This window comes from Eurypyga helias, unplaced genomic scaffold (assembly GCF_000690775.1).
Source record: "Eurypyga helias isolate BGI_N326 unplaced genomic scaffold, ASM69077v1 scaffold30072, whole genome shotgun sequence".
Taxonomy (NCBI): Eukaryota; Metazoa; Chordata; class Aves; order Eurypygiformes; family Eurypygidae; genus Eurypyga; species Eurypyga helias.
In genome coordinates this window covers 5,470-13,093 of record NW_010237240.1, presented here as the reverse complement: position 1 = coordinate 13,093, position 7,624 = coordinate 5,470, and the positions used below count along the sequence as shown (strand labels likewise).

The following is a 7,624-nucleotide window of genomic DNA, read 5'->3' as shown; positions in this document are numbered from 1 at the left end:
GCTGCCGAAAGCGGAATTAGAAACTCGTGGTGTGCAAACTTCAGCAAAGCAGCAGTTTTGAAGGCAATGCCAGTAAGTCCCTGCCACTTCAGTTGTCCAAACTAAACATCCCTGGCACATCCCCGTGCTGTGGTCAGGCTGTTTAAATTGTGCCGCCGATCTGTAATCGGAAGGTTTGTTTATTCCTGATGCCCTAAGCAGTGATACCTGGTGTGAAGATGCTCTCACCTAAATTTTACCTGCATCTAAACACATGGCCAGCGTAGCTTTCACCCTCTCCCCTTTCAGCACCCAAATGTCCTGGGGCTGGTGTTTGTGTGCTGGTTGCTGGAATCCATTTCGTAATTTTGGATCACGTGGCTTGTTTTATTTCTTTTGCAGTCTGAGTGACTGATTTGTACTGCTTACAGAAATGAAATGGACTCCTCTCTCCTTAGCTTGCTTGCCAAAATAATGTTTGTTCTGTCTTGTTCTGTTTTAGTTTTGGTTTTTTTAGCGTGGCAGAAGCATCCAGCAGTGCTGGCAGCTGGGCAGCTCTGAAGGAGCCTTCAGACTTTTCACCCTGGTCTTTTGGTCGGGCCGGTGCCTCCGGATTTAAGGGCTTTTAGTTAAACAGATTTGCAGGTAAGTCACCTTTTCCTTGCACTGCGATTAGGCTTTGTTTCTAATATGCAAAATAAGCGTCTTTCACCTCTGCGGTCCTCATTATGCCTTGGGTTTCACTGCCTAAAAATATGTGAGTTTTAGAAAATTGTAATTCTAAAGTCAAGGTTTGAGGGAGGTCGGCAGCAGTCAGAGGTGCTAAACCCCGGGGTCTCACGTAGCTTTTAAATCCTGCTCTGTATTCTGCCAGGAGCAGATTCTTTTGGACACTTAAGGTTAATAAGGAGCTCTGGCCATACTCGGTTTTCACGATTAATACAGCTGTATTGGAAGAGAAAATGGCAGAATTTATCTTGGATCACAAACCTGGATCCTGAATTCTGAATTGTTTCCCTCTCACCCTGCCTACAGTGAGACGGATCAGTGAGACTTTTGATTTTTGGCTTTACTTGGCCTTTACTTATCCTGCCAGTATTAAGAAGACTGATTTCTGTGGAAGACTTTTTGCAGGAAAGCTGCTTGCTTTACAAAATCCAGAAGTGTTCGCGCGGTGAGCGGTTAGCACTTTCAGAAAGCAAAAGGCTTCCCATTAGCGAAAATATATTGGAAGGGGATGAAAGTGTAACCACTGCCTTAGCACGTAAGATGCATGGATGAGAGGCAGCCAAATTATTTAGCTCTTGTCGTACTGCGTGGTACTGTGTCGGGGAATTTACTGCGATGGTTGCGCAGGGATTGCTTGCTGGTGGACGTACATCTTGCATCAGCAGAAGGGATCTGAGCTGATAGAGGCTGTGTATCACCGTGACAGTGTAAAGCACACTGTCGATGAAACGCTCTAGTTGCTCAAAATTGCATCCGTATACAGAGTTTTGCCAACCTCAAAATATTGATCAGCGAAATCAATTTTTTTCACATGCTGGTGGTACGGTGGCATTGCTAAAACTTTGCACGGAGCTGGTATTTGCAGAACCCTTGGCAGCTTGGAGCTGAATGCCTCTGCAGGCCCGGGGCAGCTGCCAGTGGGGGGCAGGAAGCAATAAACGGAGCCCAAGTTGCCAGGTTTTAGTCAGGATACGTTTGCGAGGTGCGTGATGGGACGTCGTTCGTGCCGACGTGTGACCTTGAGGCTTTTTCTAGTTTGCTTGCGTCATGAGGACCTAGGAGAAGCTCAGATCCTGTTTCCAGCTATGAGGTATGGCTCACCAGGGAAAGGAAAAGCTTTGTCCGGGCCAAGATGTTTGGAGAACAAGTCCCTTGCTCGTAAGCAAAGGCTGGAGACATGCTTCTAAGCGCTTTAAATCTGCCAGATACTCAAAACTGCCTTGGTTTGCTGGCAGAGGGAGAAGAGGGAAGGCTTTTCACCCTCCTTATCTTTGGGCCCAGGAGCTCTCGGGGCTCAGCTGTGTAATCTTCTTCCAAACTAGAGATTACTGAGCCTTCTCCCTACATTTCAGTGCCTCTGCTTGGTGGGGCTGCTGCCAAGCCCACCCTTGCTTTACCTTCCTCTCCCTGGCTCCCCTCCAGCCCCTCTGTTCCAAGCTCAGTGCTACAATGCCACGTTGGGGGGTAAAATCCCTGGTAACGTGGTTGTTCCTCTTCTGCGCTCAGGGTTAAAATGCGGGTGCGGGGGGTTTAGCCACCTGTTGTCCATGCAGCTTTTTTCCAAACTGCTGCTTGAGTTTGGCAAATTCATGACCAAAACATTGCCTGTGTTTAAAGATAAACTTCCAAAATACGTTGGTTGGTTTTCTTTTTTTTCCCCCTGCTTGGTCAGAATCATAGAACCATGGAATGGTTTGGGTTGGAAGGGAACTTAAAGACCATCCAGTCCCACCCCCTGCCATGGGCAGGGACACCTTCCACTAGCCCAGGTTGCTCCAAGCCTCATCCAGCCTGGCCTTGGACACTTCCAGGGATGAGGCATCCACAGCTTCTCTGGGCAACCTGTTCCACTGCCTCACCACCCTCTCCGTGAAGAATTCCTTCCTGATATCTAATCTAAACCTCCCTGCTTTCAATTTAAACCCGTTCCCCCTTGTCCTGTCACTACAGGCCCTTGGAAAAAGTCCCCCCCAGCTTCCTTGTAGCCCCTTCAGGTACTGGAAGGCTGCAGTAAGGTCTCCCCGGAGCCTTCTCTTCTCCAGGCTGAACAAGAAAAAGCATCCTGGGACGCATACGGGTAGGAGAGTGAGCCAGCAGCACGGTTTATCTCTGGGTGTTGCGGTGGGTATGTGTTATCCGTGACGTGAGAGTTACCTGCTAGAGGAGGCCCGCCGATGGCTGCTATCCCGGCGAAGAAAGCAGCAAACCCCAAGGAGCTGTGGAGTTTCTGCACACCCACTAGGTCTACCTGTTTGTAAACCAAAATGGGTAATTATGTGTTTGTAAACAAAAATGGGTGATTGAGTTCATGCGAATGCACAGCACGAGGGATTTTTTGGGGGAGGGCTTTTTTCCGGGGAGTTTCCTCTTCAGCTGCGGTTTTGAAAGGACTTTGCACCTAAAGGTCTGATCCAGCCTGGAATCCGCTCGCCTCCTTAAGGCCAGCATGGAAATTACTGGGATGTGAGATGCTTTTCTGCCTTCCAGCTGCTTGGGGATCTCCCAGATAACGCTGCTAAGACTTTGAGGGAGGTGTTTCAAACTCTGAATTCCTTCCCAGAAAGAAAGGCCAAATAGTGATACCTCCCCACCTGGATCCTGCCGTACCTGTCTGTGCCCATTACAGATAAATCTGGGATCAGGAGCAGGTATGCACAACCCTCTGTCTTAGCATTAGTGAGAGGGGGACCAGGATGAATCCATTCGTTTCCTATGAGCTGGAGCAGTCTCCTTGAGAAAGGCAGATGTGGAAGGCAATTAGCAGAGTCACATTTTTAAAAATCTGCAATAAATTCCCAGTGCTCCTGTTGCATCTGGGCTGTGGGTACCAGTGAGTGGGTTGGAGAGGAGATTTGGGGCTCTCCAGAGGCTCAGACAGGGAAGGCTGGAGGGCAGAACCCTCGTGCAGATCACCAAGGGCCCAGGATGGTTCAGCTTTATGAAAGGCTTTTCGGGTTATTTTGGAATACTGTTGGAAATGCCACATACTACGTTATTTAATGAAATATCCTACTCACCAGCACAGGGAGGATCAGAGCCATGAACCCACCGCAGAAAACAGCGAAGGCCACCGCGTAGGTCATGAGTAACGGGAAGGTGGTGGCCAGAGGACCGAGCAGGTTAGTGATGCCGCAGAGGACAAGGTAAGCCACGTGGTAGTGATACTTCTTGGTCCAGTTCTGGTCGGCGACCCAGCCCGAGAGCAGCTGGCTGACCATCTCCGTGATGCCTGCGGGGAAGAGGAGTTCACTGGAGCCTTAAAGAAGACTTCATTTTAATTTTTTTCCTGCTATTTTGCACTGTATTGCTGTGGAGCGCGTCCGGGCGTTCTTCGCTGTAAGAACGTGACCACAAAGGGCTGAAATGACGGGAAGTTACAGGAGGGTGTTTTTAGACTGTTGTAAAATTCATGCTTTTTATTTCTTTACCTTGGTGCCTGCTATTGCCAAGTGCCTGTGGGTGCACTAGAGTGGTCTGTAAAAATTCAATTAAGGGCTGTGCACTCCACAGAAAACTCTGAAATGCCCTTCAGTAAAAATTGGAAAGATAAGCGTGCCGTTTGAGCTCTCCTTCAAGATAAAGGAGCAGCAGGGTATGGAGAAGAAATATGCTTATGAGATTTTAATTTGTATAAAGGAGAAGACCAGCATTTTTTTTAAAGACTCAGCTGACTTTTGAAACTTAGATTTTTACATTTCTCAACACGTTTTTGTGAACTGAAGATCAGCGGAGTGCTCGCTGTCAGCTGACACCTTGCTGACCGCTGTGTCCCTCCTACTTTTTATTCAAATGCCAGTTTAATTCCAGTGCTCTCCTCGGTTCCTTGACAACATACATCATTTCTAAATATCATACAGCAGTGTAGAAGTCAAATTTAGTTTTGTACAATAAAATGTTTTACGATGACTGAGGTTGCAGCCGCTTTCTTAACCCGATGTGTCTTTGGTGTTAATCCCTGCTTATTATTTCAGGGCTGGGGGTTGGTGTTTTTTCCCTTGGAGGTGAATATGCCAAATCCAAGCGGCAACATCCAAGTTACTGCTGTATTTTTTTCCCCCAATACTGATTTTTTTTTTCTCTCTCTCTGCACACATTCCTGAGTCAAAGCGGAGGTCTTGGAATGCCAAATGACTCTGGATTTCTGTGGCTTGTGGGTTTTAGCAAAGCAGGGGCTGTGGTGGGAAGGCTTTAGGAGGACAGATAGCACCTATGTAATTGGAAACTTGCGTTTGTTGGGTGCAGCGAGGATGGGGGAATCATCTGGCTTAGGTTGAGAGAACCACCCACCATGTGAGAGCGACTTTGTACATGTACAGAAGGCGACGCTATATATACAGAAAGGGGGGTAAGGGCTGTGAGCTGAACCCTTTCCATGAAGATTTATTCTAGGACATATCTGGGACTATTTCTTGGCAAGATTTGTGTTGCTTTTCTCTCCTGTTTTGGTATCATTGTAATTATAAATGGGTTGAAAAGATTCTTTTGCCTACCAGCCACTGCAATGAGGTAAGAGGCATCCATGCTGCTTATGCCCAGCGTCCTGGCTCTCGCTGCCAGGTGGAAGGTGGGCACAAAGTAAGCCAAGTGGCTGAACAAAAAAGACCACGTGAAAATGCAGAAGACGGGATCCTTCAGTGGGGAGAAGTCGAGGAGAGGCTGAGAATTTTCTTTTTCCCTCAGTGGAAGGGATTTGTAGCTCCTCTCGACCTCGGTGGCTATTTCTGGCGAGCAGCTGTCCATGGAGGGTTTCTCAAGCCTTTCCAAAGCCGGGCCGGAGACATCTCTGCCACGGGGCATCTTGACTCCCTCCGTGGTGGGAAGGTTCTGTGCACTGTGAAGCTTTATTTCCCTGTGAGCGGTTTCATCTAAGCATCCATCGAGGGTTTCCGAATCCTTCTTTGCCATTGAAGACCCACCGTCTGGATTTTTAGGAGAGGAGCGTTGATGGGTGCGGACGGGGCGCAGCAGCATGCTGGAAGGCACGAGGTTTAACATGATGCCTCCAAAAATCAGGAGAGTTCCTGAGGGAAGACAAAAGATGCTTGGCATGGGAAGAGAGGAGCAGTAAGAAATGATCTTTCTAGAACCGGGTTTAGCTTGTATTGAACATGGAGAAAGCTCTGTCATGAGGAGGAGGTATCTTAAGCTTTTATTCCTGTTTTTCTAGCTGGAAGTCCCTTTTGCTGTGATATACGGAATGAATCTAGAGCTACCTCTGGGATTTGGGGCTTTGTTTCGTTTTCCATCTTTAGAAGCCCATTGCTCGTGACAGACCTTCAAGATAGCCTGAAACAGTGTAGTAAAAGTAGGGATTCTCATTTTGGGGTTTGGTTTGAGGGCTCTGTTTTGCCTCTGACTTAACTTTAATGATTAAGTGTTTAATCTTTAACAAGATGTCCCCAAAACTATCCTGGAAGAGGCAGAGTTGTTCCTCAGTGCATTCAATTTCAGTTTTTAAAAAGGGCCTCTTACGCTGCCTGGATATCCCCAAATACCCTTTTCATGCTGCTGAATTTGGACAGATGGGAGATGCGCTCACCTTGCCAGCCGTAAAAGTCAATGAGAAGTTGAGTGAACGGCGCTATTAGGAATGTCAGCCCCATCCCGGAGCGGGCGAGGGCGTTGGAGAAAGCCAGCCGTGTTCTGCAGCGCTTGGCCGTCATCACCGCGGCTGCCTGGTACAGGCAAGCGAACCCCACACCTGTGCGAAGGGGAGGAATAAGATGTCTGTGCCCAAAAAGCGGCTGCTTCATGTTGTGAGCTCTGGGGATTCAAGGTCCTGCCACCCCAAGCTTCTTGTCCTCAGTGGAGCTGCTCTGTAGGGCTCGTGGGCTGGAAGCAAGGGGACTTCTGCTGGTGCGGTTGGTGGAGAACAAGATTTTGTGCGTGGGGTTTCATATCTGGGGTTTTTGAGGTTGTGCGTTTTCAGTAAGGGATTTTAAGAGGCCAGGATGCCCCATGTGTGTAGTACCCAGGAAAAAAAAGCAACTTTAGTTGGGTTTAGCATGTTGAAACTGGTACTTTCTGCTCCTGAGCACAAAGCTTTGGGGTTTCAGAGAACATCTCATAGAAGGGAGTTGGGGATACTTTACTGTTCAAAAGGAACTGCATGATTTAACATCAAGGGAGCTGCTTTTACTCGTCATGCACAGGAAAATCTCTGCCCGACCGCGTCGCAGGCTGCTCACCCAGCAGAAGTCCCATGGAGACGCAGAGGAAGGGGACGCTGGTGGCCTGGGTGCTCAGCAGGCAGCCCCCGCCGATCAAGCTGGCCCCGATGATGGAGGTCGGCCGCTCGCCCAGCTTCCTGCAGACCACGGCCACGAGCGGGGCTGGAAGGGAAAGGAGGGGGTAATTTCGGGCTGAAGATGACAAATGATGCTTTGCAGGGCTTGGGGACTTGCACTGGGGTCATGGCATCTGGTGCCCTGGCCCATGTGCCTCCCTGGGGGGGGACACAAGAAACTGGGGTAGGTTAATATTCAGGAGGGTGGCCAAGAGACCTTGCCTCATACCCTGGGAGCTCGAGGGATGGGGCAGGAATTGAAGCCAAAACGTTCAGATGCCCTTAACCTGCATCGTAATCCACACCACGCTCAGCAGCCACGAGTTACTCAGCAGCTGGGGTGCGCGGGGGGCGTGATACTGGTGTTAGGGCCGAGGCTTTGCTCCGAATGTGTTTAATAAACCTGCTGCAGCGCGGCATCGTGACCCACGTGCTCCCCGTCCTTGGACCACGCTCCTGCTAAGGCACGGGTGGGTGTTGGCTGTGTCCTGCTTGCAGCAGTCTGGGATGGAAATGGGATCAGCAGAGAATCCCCAGTGCCCCTTACATCAAAGCAGACGGGCTGGAGGTTGGAGCGCTGCCCCGATCCTTACGGATAACGGCTCACCTCCTAAGAAGCGCAGGGAGGAC

General features: G+C 49.3%; 1 protein-coding gene across 1 annotated transcript in view; it reads right to left on the bottom strand.

Moving 5' to 3' along the window:
- The window catches only part of SLC16A4 (solute carrier family 16, member 4), an 11,262-nt gene that overhangs the window by 1,744 nt on the left and 1,894 nt on the right, over nucleotides 1-7,624 (bottom strand). The window contains 6 exon segments of the mRNA XM_010147394.1: nucleotides 2,863-2,956; nucleotides 3,726-3,937; nucleotides 5,199-5,729; nucleotides 6,248-6,409; nucleotides 6,897-7,040; nucleotides 7,602-7,624. The exon segment at nucleotides 7,602-7,624 is cut by the window's right edge and continues 29 nt beyond it. Of these exon segments, the coding sequence (XP_010145696.1) occupies nucleotides 2,863-2,956; nucleotides 3,726-3,937; nucleotides 5,199-5,729; nucleotides 6,248-6,409; nucleotides 6,897-7,040; nucleotides 7,602-7,624 (1,166 nt within the window).